The sequence below is a fragment of the Watersipora subatra genome, chromosome 8 (assembly GCF_963576615.1).
Source record: "Watersipora subatra chromosome 8, tzWatSuba1.1, whole genome shotgun sequence".
Taxonomy (NCBI): domain Eukaryota; kingdom Metazoa; phylum Bryozoa; class Gymnolaemata; order Cheilostomatida; family Watersiporidae; genus Watersipora; species Watersipora subatra.
The window spans coordinates 37,617,076-37,634,931 of record NC_088715.1 but is presented as its reverse complement, the minus strand read 5'-3'; the positions used below and the strand labels follow the sequence as shown (position 1 = coordinate 37,634,931).

The following is a 17,856-nucleotide window of genomic DNA, read 5'->3' as shown; positions in this document are numbered from 1 at the left end:
TGTCTACGGCAGTGAAAGGGTTAAAGGTTGACTTGCAACAAAATTCACATTACAGTTATTTGGAATCAAAAGATTCACCATGTCTTACTCTGCTGTGTCGTAGGTGCAAAATATGTGGAAATGTGATTACAAGCTCTTAAAAGCTCAAAAGCGAACAGTTAATCGCAGCCATCACGAGAACGCCGTAGATCAAAATCCCTTTCCAAAATAGCTCCAATGGGACGTACATGTAGTTGAACATGATGGCTTCTGTTTACACTTTCATGCAACCTCTTTCGTCAAAATCTTTTCATAGATATACTTCACGCATTTAATAAAACCATGTCTATTGTCATTACGTGTTTATTTCATCATCATTGTAATGCTGTCACTTTCAGCAATGATATCTCAAAACTTACAGTTAAAAAGTCATTCAATCTTTTAACCTTAGCTCGAAGGAATGCATATCATCCTCTGATAAACATGACTTCTATATAGTTACACGTGGTTTCGGTTCAAAAAACCTGTTAAATTTGGCCAATTTTTTGATGAATGCTGAGTTATTATTGAATTTTAGTCATAAATTGCAGATGCCACTACGTTACACCAAAATCAAGCTAAATATAAGTTGAAATTTAATGATATTCATATGTGGAACATCTTCAGCTTCCCATTGATGGGTAGAATTCATCTAGTCTGTACTTAACAAATTACGGGTATGTACAGTATGTACTGTATAATAACAAATAACATCTTTTTAAGTGGTCCAATAATTACTAGCACCATTGCAGTTTATTATTTCACCAGAAAATTATTTTCGAACTCATCCAAAATCCTTTAGGTTTATAATTTAGGGCAATAATAAAAGACTAGTGCATGATTACACCTACTACTAGTGCATTATTACACCTACTACTAGTGCATTATTACACCTACTATTAGTGCATTATTACACCTACTATTAGTGCATTATTACACCTACTACTAGTGCATTATTACACCTACTATTAGTGCATTATTACACCTACTACTAGTGCATTATTACACCTACTACTAGTGCATTATTACACCTACTACTAGTGCATTATTACACCTACTACTAGTTAGACATTCAGGCTAATCTTCTTTCCCTCACTCTAAACTTACAGTTTCTGAAACTGGTGGTTAGGTTGAAATCTAAGACAGACAGAATTACAGGGAGTTATACTCTCGCCCATTAGTAAACTGAATATTGTTGGCTATTAATACCAAGTAATAACAATGCTTTGTTCGTTATGGTTGCTGTAATAGCTCAGGTATTTTTGGATTGATTTTAGAAACCCAATATGAAAATGAAATAGTTTTCTGGCAATACTTCGGTAAAAGTTCTATAATGGCAGACAACTTGCCAGCATGAAGCAAGCCAAAGAAGCCACTGTCAATATGTTAACTTGTCAGCATGAAGCAAGCCAAAAAAGCCACTGTCAATATGCCAACTTGTCAGCATAAAGCAAGCCAAAGAACTTTGACTGTCATAATGGCTACAAACAGTCTTCAGAAGGCGACTCGAGATGTTACCATTAAGACAGCCTTAAAGAGACACTTGGTGAAAGAACGCACTGCTTGAACATTCACCACCATATATTCACCACCATATATTCACCACCATATATTCACCACCATTTATTCACCACCATATATTCACCATCATATATTCACCACCATATATTGACCATCATATATTCACCACCATATATTCACCAACATATATTCACCACCATTTATTCACCACCATATATTCACCACCATATATTCACCACCATATATTGACCATCATATATTGACCACCATATATTCACCACCATATATTCACCATCATATATTCACCACCATATATTCACCAACATATATTCACCACCATTTATTCACCACCATATATTCACCACCATATATTCACCACCATATATCCCTTTGAGTCCTTATGTCCCCCTCAGAGGACAGTCATAAACTATACAGTATCATCAACAAAAATGAATTATAGAAACTGAGAACCATATTTCCTATTTAAGGGACAAATTGTGAGTTGTTCTCTCACAATTTTATATTTGCTACCTCCTTCAGTAGAGAACTACAACAAAAACAAAATGGCTGCTTCCTGTGCTGATCCATGTGCCTCAACTTCTTCAGGTAAATTCTTCAATTAACTAAGTTTTTCTAGTGTTTAAAAAGTTTTGATTAGTTATTGTTGCTGTGAACATATTCCTCTATCACAAGCTCAAAAAAGCTTTGCAAAAACGTTTTTGCTACTGTTTTTATTGAAATTAATTTTTCAATGTCCCCCACAAGGGACATTGGGTTTTGATGCCTATGAATTAGATCAACTACAAATTTAAAGTTATGGTGAATGTTTCTTTCTAACAGCTTTTTCATCTTATTTAATGGTTTTCATTTCATGTTAGCTAAAAAAGTCTTTCACATTCCCACTAAATATTTTGCTGAATAGCTATAATTAAAAATACTGAAATAAAATAAATTTCGATTATCTTTACTATTAGGATTAATGTTAAACCTGAAGCATTTTTGTTTTTATTCATTTTAGGACTACCAAGGAAAAGACCATCAGGAAATTTAACTGACATTGATGCCATTGATGTATTAGAACGGCTTGACGACTCTGATCTAGACTTCTGTTCAGATGACAGTGATGCAGATGTAGATTATGACCCTAGCAGTGCATCCCTATTGAATCATTTCGAGGAATCAGATGATGATGTTGAGCCACCACCATCAAAAATGAGCAAAAAATCTTCAAAAAAAACATGCTCATTCCGCAAAAGTGATAGCTTTGCCAGCAAGTTCAAAGTATTACATCAAACTGCTGAGATGGATGATTGTGAAAGCCCAGTAGAAGCCATTAGCAAGTTTTTTTCTAAAAAAATATTTGAGTCAATGGCGGATTTAACCAATCGCTATCATACTCAGCATTCAGGTAAATCTCTGAAGGTTACGCCTGCTGAGATCAAAACGTTTTTTGGGATCAGCTTGGTAATCGGATGCATCGGCATGAAGCGCCTCAGGATGTATTGGGAAAAGAAAACCAAAGTGCCTATTGTTGCAAATGCGATGACTAGAAATCGTTTTTTTAAGATACGGAACAACTTGAAAGTTGTAGATACTGCGCTCATAAGTGAAGAAGCTAAAAAAGAGGACAGGTTGTGGAAAGTTACACCATTAGTGGAGCATATCAGAAATATCTGCACTGAATTACCGCGAGAAAATTTCTTAAGCATTGACGAGCAGATGATTTCATTCACAGGCAGGTGTCCAGCACGGCAGTATGTTCCAAGGAAACCAAACCCCACAGGTTTAAAAAACTTTGTTTTGGCGGGTTCAAGTGGACTAGTTTATGATTTTGAAATTTATAGAGGAGAAGGAACATTTGCTAAATTCAAGTTAAAAGATGGATCAGGAGGGCAAGGAGTAGGAGCGGTGCTTCGTTTAACAAAATATTTAGGGCCAGGCAAGCATGTGTTCTGTGACAGGTTTTTTACAACAATTCCACTGATTGAGCATTTAGCCAAGCAAAGTATCTCTCTTACTGGAACGATAAGTGCTAAATATGTGCCAGTGCAGTTCTCTTCTGACAAGGTCATGAAATCAAAAGGAAGGGGCACAATGGAGCAATTTGTTACAGTGAGTAGAGGGAATGAACCAATTAGCATCGTAAAATGGTTCGACACAAAAAGCATTTTAATGGCGTCTTCTTTGCATGGATTGCATCCTGTTGAAGATTGTAAAAGATGGTGTAAGCAAAAAAAGCAATTCATTACTGTACCCAGACCAGCGGTTGTTCAAAAATACAACTTATCGATGGGTGGTGTTGATCTTTGTGACCAAGCCATTTCTTACCACAGAGTAACAGCAAGGTCAAAACGATGGCCCATTCGTGTGATAAATCATCTTCTAGACTTAGCAGTTAACAACTGCTGGCTTACTCAGAGACAATCCAACTCTTCAAACAAACTCATGCAGTTATTTGACTATCGTTTCATTATGGGCGAACAAATAATAGCATCAGCAGCAAAGGAAGCTGATAGTGATTACTTGACGGATGACGAGCTACAAACTACCAGAAAAATAGTTCCACTTCCAATGGCGTACAATCGGGAAAAGGGAGCAAAACATTTGCCAGAAGCAGTGAAACTGAATAATAGTGCTCGTTGTAGACGAGAAGGTTGCTCGAACAAAACTAGCATACGCTGCACAAAATGCAATGTTTTTTTGTGTATCAATGCAAGCAGAAATTGCTTCATGTTATTTCATAAAAGTACCTGCTAGTTTTGCTTACAATTTTAAATTGTTGATTTCTGTTTCATGCCTTTATGCTTAGTTTTAATGTTGCATCTATAACAAGTGTTTTAGACCACTTTTATAGTCACCGAGTTCCAGTGTCCTCTACAGGGGACAGTCAGTAGTGCTGCTGATAATATACATTTAGAAAGAAAACTTGGTTTTATGTGTTATTTTGTCATAGAAACATAATTGCAAGTTTAAAATATTTACTCAAAATCTCTTGGGTCTCAAAGGGATATTGACCATCATATATTGACCACCATATATTCGCCACCATATATTCACCACCATATATTGACCATCATATATTCACCACCATATATTCACCACCATATATTCACCACCATTTATTCACCACCATATATTCACCACCATATATTCACCACCATATATTGACCATCATATATTGACCATCATATATTCACCACCATATATTCACCACCATATATTCACCACCATATATTGACCATCTACTTCGATCTACGAAATACTGTGTACAATCTTTCAGCGGTCATCTTTATAATTTTGTTAGTGATATTCTCACAATTGAATAATTCTTTAATGAAAAAAATGCACTGATGAACCTCACAGCTAGTCTGACATGTAGACTCGAAGCTAGTCTGACAGCTAGTCTGACAGGTAGTATGACAGCTAGTCTGCCAGCTAGTCTGACAGGTAGTCTGACAGCTAGTATGACAGGTAGTCTGACAGGTAGTATGACATGTAGTCTGACAGCTAGTCTGACAGGTAGTCTGACAGGTAGTATGACAGGTAGTATGACAGGTAGTCTGACAGGTAGTCTGACAGCTAGTCTGACAGCTAGTCTGACAGCTAGTCTGACAGGTAGACAATAATAACGAATACTACCAAAACTTGTAAAAAAGGAAACAAAAAGAAAAATAATAAATTAGAGGAACTTAACCCTTTCACTGCCCTCCACATACAAATTTAGCTATTGGCCTACTGCCAGCCATTTTACCAAAAATTGCCAATATTGCTTCATGACATGCATACACACACTGTTTTTTCAATTTAAAACTCCATCTTGAACATTTTTGTTATATACTTTATTTTTCCAACATGTTAACCAACACTGCTATGCAAAAAATTCAATGTACATGTATCTATACTTTGTGCATTGCTAAAGCTATGTAAGGCTACAATCGCTATGAAGCTAAAACGATCCTCTACAATGTTTCTTAATCTTAAAAAACTATTACTTTCGCCACCATCATAGTCAGTGCTGCCACTTTAATTATCTGTGTAATCACAAAAACCTAAATTTGAATTGGCTATAATGTCATCAACATAAGTAATTATCTTTTTTCTAACTCGGGAGGTACTTACAAAACTTACACAAAAAATGTTCGTTTTTAAGTTGAGAATTCCGAAACAAAAATTTGAAAATGCTTCGTTATTTTGAGCTAATTTTTTAGAGAAATCTTCGGACAACACTGTCAATACCATAAAAGGCCTAAAGATCATTGGTTATGTTGTCAACGAATAATAAAATTAAGCTAATACGCAATTGCTGGTAAATTCACAGAAATGCGCATACGGCAGCTGACCATAGCTTTCGCAGAAATGCGAATACAGCAGTCGACCATAGATTTCACAGAAATGCTCATACGGCAGTCGACTATAGATTTCGCAGAAATGCGCATACGGCAGTCGACCATAGATTTCGAAGAAATGCGCATACGGCAGTCGACCATAGATTTTACAGAAATGCGCATACGGCAGTCGAACATAGATTTTGCAGAAATGCGCATACGGCGATCGACCATAGATTGCGCAGAAATGCGCATACGGCAGTCGACCATAGATTTCGCAGAAATGCGAATACGGCAGTCGACCATAGATTTCGCATAATTGCGCATACGGCAGTCGACCATAGATTTCGCAGAAATGCGCATACGGCAGTCGACCATAGATTTCACAGAAATGCGTCTGTGGCAGTGAAAGAGTTAAAAAGTATCAAATAATTGAATAATACAATTGTAATATAATACAATTGTAATATAATACAATTGTAATATAATACAATTGTAATATAATACAATTGTAATATAATACAATTGTAATGTAATATATTACAAACTATACAGTTGAGTGCAAGTAGTTTGGCAATGAAATAAATAGAGAGACCAGCTTATGACGAACAGGAGACTAGACAGAGCAAAGAGTATAAAAGGGGTATTTATGAATGCATATGGTTATATTATGGGTACTAAAAACGTGTGTGGTTCTGCCTTCTGAACAGGTATAGATATTAAATGTATTGAAAAGGTATAGACATTAACTTTTCCGGATCTCTACAATGTGCGCTAAATTATGAGCCTTGGAATGAGGTGGATAACACTTCATGATGAAAGCATAGATGTACAAACCTTAGAAAGAAGTAGAGGGAGTGTCTCAATAAAATGTTCGCTCATATCATATCGGTCATCACGTGCCTGTTTTTGTTCCTTGCCTGTTAGTTTTCTGTGGGAAGTGCCACGACCGGGAGGGTATTCGCCAGTGGCTGCCTGGTGAACGCAGCACCTCATGATGTCGATCAGGCGCATCTCCTGACCCTGGTTCAGAGAGCTGCCAGAACTTAGTTCATCAAGTAGGAGGTCAGTCATCGCCTGCCAGTCCTTAAGCATCAGGTTTACATCCCAGAGGGAGTCAACAAGGTAAGTGGCATGCTCGTGCAGCTGCAATGGAGTAGAGAGAGCTGATGAGAGTTCACTAGTGGTACAGAGTTGGTGAGAGACAGAGTTCACTAGTGGTACAGAGTTGGTGAGAGACAGAGTTCACTAGTGGTACAGAGTTGGTGAGAGACAGAGTTCACTAGTGGTACAGAGTTGGTGAGAGACAGAGTTCACTAGTGGTACAGAGTTGGTGAGAGACAGAGTTCACTAGTGGTACAGAGTTGGTGAGAGACAGAGTTCACTAGTGGCACAGAGTTGGTGAGAGACAGAGCTCAGCCTCACCTCCGACTCATGAAAGAATTGTACGGCAGTCTTGAGCTTGCCGTAATTTGGATTTTGCTCTCCTTTTCTACTGCTGGACAAAAATGATGACTCTCCATCCCCATCTGGACCGTCAATCATTTTGTAGTTGAGGAACTCGGCAGCAGCTTGGGCAACACCTTTAATAGGCAAAAGGCAGACAATAGACAGGAAACACTTCTGTGCTGATAGAAATCAATGCTTACGCGTTACCTAGAGAATGGCAAATATCTGCCTGAGGAAGACTGATAACAAATCTCACCTCTGTTGCTGGAGAAAACTAGCTCATAGACATTCTCAGCATCTCTCATTGACATCACATTAGCATTTTTTCTGCAGGATAAATGATAAAAAACAGTTTGAAGAAGATGCAGGATTCAGAGGCACGAGTGGCAGCTAGCTCAATACACGCATCAAGATTTGTAACTACGTGTTGATTCGACTGCTTCTCGGATCTGAGAAATACAGGATAAACAAATGCACCTACATATAAGCCACATATGTGTACATCTTTAAGGCTTAAAATAAGCAGATAAAATGTATGAAATGTGATCATATAATTCCAGATTGTTATCATCAACCATGAAAAAATGAATGTTCGGAATTTAGCTTACATAATCACCTAAAACAAAATTTGATAACCGTTTGGTTTACATATTTGAAATCAGAACAAAGTGAGGATTAATCCCACGACCAAACGAGCGGAGTGAAGTGTGGGAGTTTTTATGATAAATGCATGTGCACACAACTTACGAAAATTATTCATCAACAATGAGACGAACCCTCATCAAGAAATTTCATCAACAAATTTAAGCGTCGTTATGTAAAGTCGTTAAAGTACAATAACGATACAAAACACATTTAAACCTATTTAAATATGTTACCAAGTCTTTGTAAACCGTCGGTATTCTTTTAAAACTTACCCATCTGATCGGATTATACACAAATAGACAGATTAATTTCAACGAAAATCGCCACAAAACACTTGAAAAGCTTGGTTTAATAAAAGTTAAGACCGAAAATTGAAACGCCGAGGGACAGATAATAGAACGATAAAGTCTTGCGCATTTCACGAAAAAATAACGTGCACTTTTCACGAGTCTATAGCATTGTCGAATTGCCGAAGGTTTTGGCAATTAACATAGGAGTACAGAAATCGTTTCATTTTTGCCGATTTCAATTTTTTCATTTTCATTTGCCGACACATTTGAATACTTTCCCATTCTAACTGATGTCCAACGCAGTATAAGTAAAGCAAATGACGATGATATTTTTTAACGTTTCTTATGAGATTAATACAATAATTAATTATAAGTTTGGATGACTACAGAACAATGACTATGTAGTACAGACTTTCTAAAAATCTAACGCAGTGTAAGTAAAGGCATGACGATGATATTTTTTCTAACGGTTCTAATGAGATTATTGCAATAATTAATTATAAGTTTGGATGACTACAGGACAATGACTACGTAGTACAGATTTTCTAAAAATCTACACAAATATCACAACTTCGTGATATTGTTAGCTATGCCGTTTTGAAATGTAAACAAAATTGTGCATTGGTTTTTTATTATTGCTATATAAATAATATTGGTTATTCTAATAATATCAGTGCATTTTACTTACAATATTGGCCAATATTGCATTTCTTTTTTTGCAGGAGGAGAGATATGAACATATAATCTTTTCCTTTCATTATTGCTATTTGTTGTATATAATAACACCCAGTACATTACAGCTACCATTGCAGTTATCCTATTTGACTGCTAATATTGCATTTCTCAACCATCAGCACCCTTTCTTTTTTTCCAATATCACTTTGGTCGTGGGCTGTATGACAGTGGAATTTCTAGTTTAATATATAATTTATAGCTTTGGATAAATTCACAATGACTAACAATGATGTAAATGAGGATTTTAGTCGTCCAACAAACAGGTCCAGTTTATTTCACACGCACTTCTGCAGAAGTATGGAGAAATTAAAAGTTGAATGGGTAAAATGAATGGCATGTAGAATAACTACATCGAGAAAAGATTAATTGTTAGTAGAATTTAAACAATATGAAAAGGTTAAAAATACTATGGACAGAATAGGAAAGTGTTACTATAAACAGAAGGTACTATGGAAAGCGCTAACAATTATAGAAAGTTTGAGAGTCTATGAGGAGGTTTCAAGTACTGTGAAAGTTTGAGAGTCTATGAGGAGGTTTCAAGTACTGTGAAAGTTTGAGAGTCCATGAGGAGGTTTCAAGTACTGTGAAAGTTTGAGAGTCTATGAGGAGGTTTCAAGTACTGTGAAAGTTTGAGAGTCTATGAGGAAGTTTCAAGTACTGTGAAAGTTTGAGAGTCTATGAGGAGGTTTCAAGTACTGTGAAAGTTTGAGAGTCTATGAGGAGGTTTCAAGTACTGTGAAAGTTTGAGAGTCTATGAGGAGGTTTCAAGTACTGTGAAAGTTTGAGAGTCTATGAGGAGGTTTCAAGCACTGTGAAAGTTTGAGAGTCTATGAGGAGGTTTCAAGTACTGTGAAAGATCTCAGAAATAATGAAAAAGTTTGAGAATAAAAAGAAACACACTTTGTAATGACGAGAATCAGCCGTACTGCAGCGATGGCCACTTCGTAGTCCTTATCGAGAGTCATCTCCACTATCCGGTCCTTGAAGCGGTGAGTGAACAACTCTAGTTTTGCCTCATAACCTTCTTCTAGCTCATAAAGGCTCATGATAGCCTTGACACATGTCAGCCTCACTTCCGACACCTAAAAAATGAATCAGCTCGCGTGCTGCACATGAGGCAACTAAGCAATGAATTTATGGTTGCATATAAAAGACACGCTAGATTTACTATACCTCTACACGATTCAAGCTAATTCACAGACCACAACAAGTACCACACAGCTGATAATTGACAACGTGACAAGCTGTGACAGGTAGAGAAAGTAGTCTGATTTCAAAATCACTTATTGATGGCCTAAAAGGTTGTTGAAAGTCAGAGACAGCTTCCTGACGATTAGATACATTGACAAAGCCATGAGTGCGCAACTCCAAAATGTGGCTTCATAAACAACAGTACGGAGCCGAGTTGACGATTATGAGAGTTTAGACAATGACGTAGTAGCTTATATTTTTAGCGCTAGTTTTAAGCTTCAACGAATGTAAAAAGAAATCCAGCTCAATGCAAGTGTATGTAAATTTTCTGAACGCCACCGGAAGGGAGGCTGCACATAAAAGTGAAGCTTTATGTAAAAGGATGTTTACACGATTGTCTAAACTCTTCTATGTCGCACTCAGGTACGGAGCATGGACGTATATAGAGTGGTATAGAAACCCATAGTCATTATCTAATGCAATCACCTCCAGGTAAAAATCATCATCATTAAAAATAGTACCAAAATACTATATTAACCTTAGTTACTATAGGTAACGACGATGACTTTAGTGCATTTTGTGGCTATGATCTCCAAGATACTATAACATTACAATATACTACATAGAGAGTTCTTACCTTCGAGACAGACGTGTAACGTAAACGCTGAATCTAACTTGAATGAATTTAGTTTACTAAACACATACTTGAAGGAAGTTTTAGTATGCATTTTAGTAAACTTCAAACTTTTAACAAAGATTTTATCATTTATCCGTTTGCGAATCATTTTTATTATAACGGATACAGGATATACTGGAAAATAAATACAGATAACTCGCCATGGCGAGTTCAGCGAGGTATATCTTTTGATAACGCATATAAAATCAGTACACAAATCGCCAAATTTTAAGTTCGAGATAAATTATTGTTGATACAGTGGGGTGGAAAAAATTTGCTTTGATGAAAAAAGACGAAGAAGCATTGCGTTGCATTTACTTAAATCTATATATATATTTCTCAAAGTTTGTGTGTGTATTCGTCAGTTTTGTGATAGTCCGGCTATAGCTAATGTTTTAGCATTGTGCCCACGTGTTGCGATGCTTCTGTTAAGAAATATTTTAGGACCTGTTTCCTCGCTAGCTAGGAAAAAAGATAAAATCGATTTAAATTGATATTGAAAATGTGCGATCCATTTCCCGCAAAACCTCTAATTGAACGCCACCTCTATTTGATCACGATGTAAAATAGAGTTCCACCCTCTATTTGACCGCCACTTTGACAATCTTTGATCTTTACCAACCCATAATATCAATTGATCAGTAGAAAAGTGTCCACAAAATCGAATTAATAATGAATCGCTTACATCAATAACAATTAATTCTTTCATTGTCTAACTCCGAAGTTTTTTTTCTCATTAAAACTTTGAAAGCAACACCATAGAAATAATTAATAACTGTATGAGGCTAATAGCAGTTCCTTGTTTAACACGGCCTTGATACTTCGAGGTGCATTTATACAAATACCTGTTTACATTTACGCTGGTAGATGAACGACTAGTTGTAGGCTAAAAGTTGTGCTTAGCGAGCAAAACATTTTGCACAAATGCAACACGTAAAAGCTCTGCTCTGCTAAAAATTTGTTTCAACGCCAATATTGCCCAGTTCATCAGTGCAGAAGAGTTGTGGTCATATGACATTGAAAAAAGTTTTTATCAACCAGAAGATGTTCGTTCTATCGAAAGCAACGATCAGAATGCAACTGGTCAAGCAAACAATGCAAATATTTTTGTTTTAAAACAGTAAATGTTTAAAACAATTGTTTATGTAACTTGTTCATGAACATATTTTTGCAGCATTTGCTATGTAACTTATAAACTTGCAGAATAGATAGCGATATTTCTCTTCCAATGCATATTCATTAACAGATCTTTGACAAATTGGAGGTAAGCTAGCTGATTTATTGCATCCAATTGGGTTAATGTCACTCCACCGAAAAAAAAACAAAATATAGGTGAAATTCGCTTTGCCTGTAAACGGGCTAAATTTTTCTTCATAAAATTCTGACGAGCCATTTGAAAAATACAAGTATACAACACCAGCCTCTATTTGAATGTCACCTTTAATGAATGCCACTATAGAAAAAGGGTCGAATAATTGAACGCCATATCGTTTAATTAGAGGTTTCATGCTAACTGAATGTAAAATTACCGTAATCATAAGCCCTAAATCAAGTGAAAGCGAAAAGAAAACGGATAAGTTTTCGATACAAACTAATAACACTAAAGTTATAGTACAGTCAATGATTTAGAAAGTTTCTTTTTAATTTTGAACGGCCAAAGGCATGGGTTTTGAAAAATCCTGGAGCGGATTAGGCTATTTACATGTATTTTACACTTCGCATAATGTAAAATTTAAAAGTTAAAAATATAACGTAAACTTTCTCAGAATGGATTATTTGCGATGTAGGTGCGTCTGCTGTATTACTCTATGACTGAGAAAATAGCCCTATGTTGAAAAACAGAAAATCGCAAAAAAATTTCTGTTTGTTCCCAAACTGTTCAGCGATATTACTAGGCCAAGTCGAGCCAACTAGGCTATGCCAATGTTGCGTTGTGTAACAGGCCAAAACATTGGTGTAACCTGGCAATGCTCACCCTATCATAAAGCGTCCAGCCAAGATATTTCAGATAGCTGTCTTCAAGGTAGAGTGATGGAAGTTTTACGATCCAGAGACCGAGCTCGTGAATAGAGATGCTTCTGATGTCAGGAACAACGTCTCTGTAGCGGAAGACGAAGACACCACGGAATATAAAGATGAGCATATTCAGCAGCTCCGTGTGGTTCTGATCCAGCTGTAGAGGCGAAACAGCTTGTGTTAGCGAATGCACACATAAAAGGTATTGTGGTTCTGTAGGTTTCTAGAACATTCTGAGAATTGTTCAAAACTTTGAGCCACTAATTCAAGATTAGATGCACTGGAATAAACCGATAATAGACAGTCCGGCTAGTCCTATAGTCAAACTTTAATGGTTGACTTGCAACAAAATTCACATTACAGTTATTTGATATGAAAAGATTAACCATGTCTTACTCTGTTGTGTGGTAGGTGCAAAATATGTGGAAATATGATTACAAGCTCTTAAAAGCTAAAAAACGAACAGTTAATCGCAGCCACACGAGACCGCCGTAGTTTAGATTCTCTTTCCAAAACGGCTCAAATGTGACGTAGCTGTGGGAGATGGTTTCTGTTTACACTTTTACGCAACCTTATTCGTCATCATTAGTCATTTATTACCTTATTATATACTTCACGCATTCAATAAAACTATGTCTATTGTTCTTACACATCTATGTTATCGTCATTGTAATGCTGTCGCTTTTAGCAGTGATATCTTATAAATTACCTTAAAAATTCGTTTAATTTTTTAGCCTTTGCTTCAAGGAGTACATATCATTGTCTGATAATCATGACGGGACTGTTGGTCACTTGTGATAACCGAAAAGTGCTGCAGAAATTATTTGTCAAGTATTGGGTCACATGATCAGATTACGACTTGCCAATTTGACATAACCGAAACAAAACTGTTTACAAAGTAGCGAGCATCTATATTTGATATGGGGTCTTCGGTGAAACCCGAAGTGTTTGTCATAAACTAGTACTACGATAAGTTTTATATTGAGCTTTTTATTGGCCTTTCAATTCACGTGAGAACATCACGTGACAAGACAATAAATAAATTTCATGGCTACGTCAAAGAAATAAAGAGATTCCAATCTACGGCGGCTCTTCGTTATCGTTATCTTCGTTCCACATATTTGGCATTTACAACACAACAGAGTAAGACATGGTGAATCTTTTGATACCAAATAACTGTAATGTGAATTTTGTTGCAAGTCAACCTTTAAGATATGAGCTTAATGAACTCAGGGATCGTATGCTCAGGGAACTCAGCTCGTATGCCAACTCGTATGATCGAGCTCGTATGCCAAGTCACTCGAAGCTCACATCAAACTTTCCTATATAAAATAACTAAATACCAATTAATCTGCTTGAAACCTCTGAAGACTTGTAGCAACACGTTCGGTACGCCGCAGTTCAGTGACATTATGTAACACAACATAAACACTGAATTTAATATGAATGAATTTAGCTTACTAAACACACACTTAAAAATAGGTTTTAATCCAACACTAAGCTTAATTCTGATTTGGTTTTCATTTTTTCTTCTCATGGTTTGGCACCTTTCACCTGCACTTTTAGTCAACCCTTTTAAATCCTTTAGATGAAACGAAAAAGGCTGAATGATGCTTTTGTCATAAGCAGCCTGTCGCATACTCAGCCACCTAACGGCTGCATCAACAACTCTCTCATATGCCCACATCCCACATTTGTCTCATATCTCAAGGCAAAAATTTGCGTGGAAATGCACTTGTATCTCAAATGTCTCATATGTGAGGCAACTCGTATCTCAAATGTCTCATATGTGAGGCAACTCGGATCTCGAATGTCTCATATGTGAGGCAACTCGTATCTCAACATGTTACTGTATTAGAAATATTAAACCGCTGCAGGTCAGACCATTGAGACAATTACAGCCGCAACCTTAAACTTTTACCGTAGGTAAAGGCTTGTTTTTGTTTTGTAGCTAAATTTGAGTGCAGAACAAAAAACTTAACTCTAATCTAAAATGAAATGGATTTACTGTAACAACTAAGTATAGTGTAGCGGCACGTTCCGGTACTTCTATAAATGTTGTTATCAAAGAGCTTCGGCATACCTCCTGCTTTTTGTGTTGGAGGGCAGAAAGTCTCTCGCTGGCTTTTTTACTCTGATGTTTGTGCCTTTCACTCTCATACTGTCTCCTAGCATTCTCTCTTGCCTTCTCCACCGTAACTGCTATATCTACTATGGCTGTCATCAGCTTCATAGCTGTAACATGACCATTCTACTGTATACTTGATTACTGTATATCTGCCGCTCCGCTTGCACTCACAGATAGACTATGTCACGCTAGATTAATCAGCTCATATACTAGTTTCATATGTTGAAACGGTCGAAATGTAAGAAATGTCGAAATTCTTAAAAAATAATTTAATTTTGTCCGAATCGTTCTAAAAAAACAGCATAACACCCTCAACACATTACATATAAAACTATAATAAATGCAATATATATATATATATAAAATATGTAAAAACTAAATGTAAGCGCTTAAGTTATATGTAACTATAGTTACCATATGGTTAGTCCATGGTTACTATATGGTTACTCTATGGTTACTACCCTACAAGATGAAAATATTCGTTGGTTATAAAAATTCGCGATTTCGCCAAGTCAATTCCGCAAATTATTAAATTCCGTGAATGATTAGTTCTATTTTTAATCACAAGGAAGAATAACCACTACATCAAATTAAATACTAGCTGCTAGGCTAGTTTTTAACATAAACACTAAACGTAGTTGAGTTTCAAAACATTTTTAAAATCATTGCCTGGGCTTTGAGCGAACACCATTGCCAACGCATCACAAAAGTATTTAAGGTTGTCACAAGATATGCAGAATGGCGTCATCGCAAAAATAGCCACTAGGCAGAAGTACTAAACGTAGACGAGTTCCAAAACTTCTTTAAAATCATCGCCGGGCTCGAGTTTTATTGCCATTGCATCAAACTTTATAAAATTATTCAGGGTTTTCACAAGTTATTCGGCATGGCTTCGTCATCGCAAAAAATCTCTCCTAGTCTTTTTACATTGAAATCAACTCCATCAATCTCTAATACCGAAGTTGAGGCTGACCATGATTCTGATCTGGACATTATGGTATATAAAATGTTTGCTTTGCAGTGCAGCTACGTTTTTCCATAATTAACTGCATTAGTTAATTCTTTTGTTTAAAAACTGATCGCTTTCATTAAATACTTCAGCTATGGTTTTTGTACTTCCTTAACACTTATTAATATTTCTTTTTGTGTTTACTGCAGATTGAGAATGAAACAACCTACTCCGATTACGAAAACTAGAGACAAGTAGTAATATTCAGCAAGGCAGGAATATTGGCAGAGAAGCAACCAGTCGACCTAGAGAATCAATCTTAGTTGTCAATCTTGTTGTCAATCTTCATCGACAACAACTCCTTGATATCGCTGCAGCAAACATGATTAAATTATATATTTTATTTCATGTATAGATATGTTATAATTTATTACAAACTTGAGTGTACAAATAAAATGTTTCAAATACAAATACAATTTTACGAACGATGAATGGAGTAAATATAAACAGTTTAGTTTATATGGCACTTGTCTAGAGCAATAAAATTAAACTGATACTCTTGATAAGTGAATACTAGCGTGTAATGGTGCTCTCTGACTAGTTATTTTGGTAATAGCAGCTCTATATCGCTGTCACTGTCTTGGGTAGATGTTAAAGGCGATTCTTTCGCTACTACATGGCTGGTAAGGAAGTTATCATCAGAACTCTCATCGTGGCTTACTATTGCAAAGTTCTGCGGGTTGGCCAAAGATTTGTGCTCGTAAAGGCGTTTTTGGTCCTTTTTTTAAACAGATATATTCTCCTCGTAAGTCGCTGCGATCACTTCAACCTCAATTTCCAGACATCCCTGAATAATTGGTGATCTTTTAAGAATGACATATACCACCCTTGCAGTCATTGTGCTTGCGTATATAATGAAAAATCTCTCTCTCACACTAAAACAAATAATGAAGCAGTAAGGATGGAAAAAATAAATATTGCATTATACCGAAGAACCAAAGTAAACTTCAACTAATTTAGTAAATAGTTTTGAAAAACTCATTACTTACCACAAATTGTTGGTTCATGAAAGGCCTCCAAATCTATGAATATTCGTAAAAACCTCTGAACGCAGCAAAAAAATATAGCTTACCACGATCGACTCGTAGTTGTAAGCTAAATAGAAAACGAAACACGCAATGCGCGCATGCCTAGGATTAACTCTATTGGTAGACGTAATAGAGTTAACTCTTCATATAGTGACAGTTTTCAGCCGCGAATAAATTAATCCGCGAATATGCGTGAAATGGCAATTTTCGCGAAATATAACTCCACGAATTAATTCATCCTGTAGGGTATATGGTTACTATATGGTTACTATATGGTTAGTCAATGGTTAGTCTATGGCTACTATATTGTTACTCTATGGTTAGTCCATGGTTACTCTATGGTTACTATATGGTTACTCTATGGTTACTATATGGTTAGTCAATGGTTAGTCTATGGTTACTATATGGTTACTACATGGTTAGTAAATGGTTACTACATGGTTACTCTATGGTTACTCTATTGTTACTATATGGTTACTATATGGTCACCACATGGTTACTCTATGGCTACTATTATAAATGATACTATATGGCTACTCTATGGTTACTATATGGTTACTCTATGGTTACTCTATGGTTACTCTTTGGTTACTATATAGCTACTCTATGGTAAATCTATAGTTACTATATGGTTAGTCTATCGTTACTATATGGTTACTCTATGGTTACTATATTGGCTACTATTTGGTTACTCTATGGCTGCTATATTGTTACTCTATGGTTAGTCTATGGTTACTCTACGGTTACACTTTGGTTACTATATGGTTACTCTATGGTTACTCTATGGTTACTCTATGGATACTCTATGGTTACTATATGGCTACT

At 36.2% G+C, this 17,856-nt stretch overlaps 2 protein-coding genes across 2 annotated transcripts in view; one reads left to right on the top strand and one right to left on the bottom strand.

The window, feature by feature from the left end:
- The window catches only part of LOC137402157 (cohesin subunit SA-1-like), a 52,530-nt gene that overhangs the window by 24,425 nt on the left and 10,249 nt on the right, over positions 1-17,856 (bottom strand). Inside the window, exons 5-10 of the mRNA XM_068088636.1 lie at positions 14,950-15,101; positions 12,826-13,023; positions 9,884-10,065; positions 7,570-7,640; positions 7,290-7,447; positions 6,702-7,010 (exon numbers count right to left, since the gene is read on the bottom strand). Of these exons, the coding sequence (XP_067944737.1) occupies positions 6,702-7,010; positions 7,290-7,447; positions 7,570-7,640; positions 9,884-10,065; positions 12,826-13,023; positions 14,950-15,101 (1,070 nt within the window). The remainder of the gene's footprint in view (positions 1-6,701; positions 7,011-7,289; positions 7,448-7,569; positions 7,641-9,883; positions 10,066-12,825; positions 13,024-14,949; positions 15,102-17,856) is intronic.
- On the top strand, positions 2,103-4,296 carry LOC137401856 (piggyBac transposable element-derived protein 3-like). The gene is made up of 2 exons (XM_068088329.1): positions 2,103-2,145; positions 2,558-4,296. The coding sequence occupies exons 1-2, from the start codon at positions 2,103-2,105 to the stop codon at positions 4,294-4,296; spliced, it is 1,782 nt and encodes a 593-aa protein (XP_067944430.1).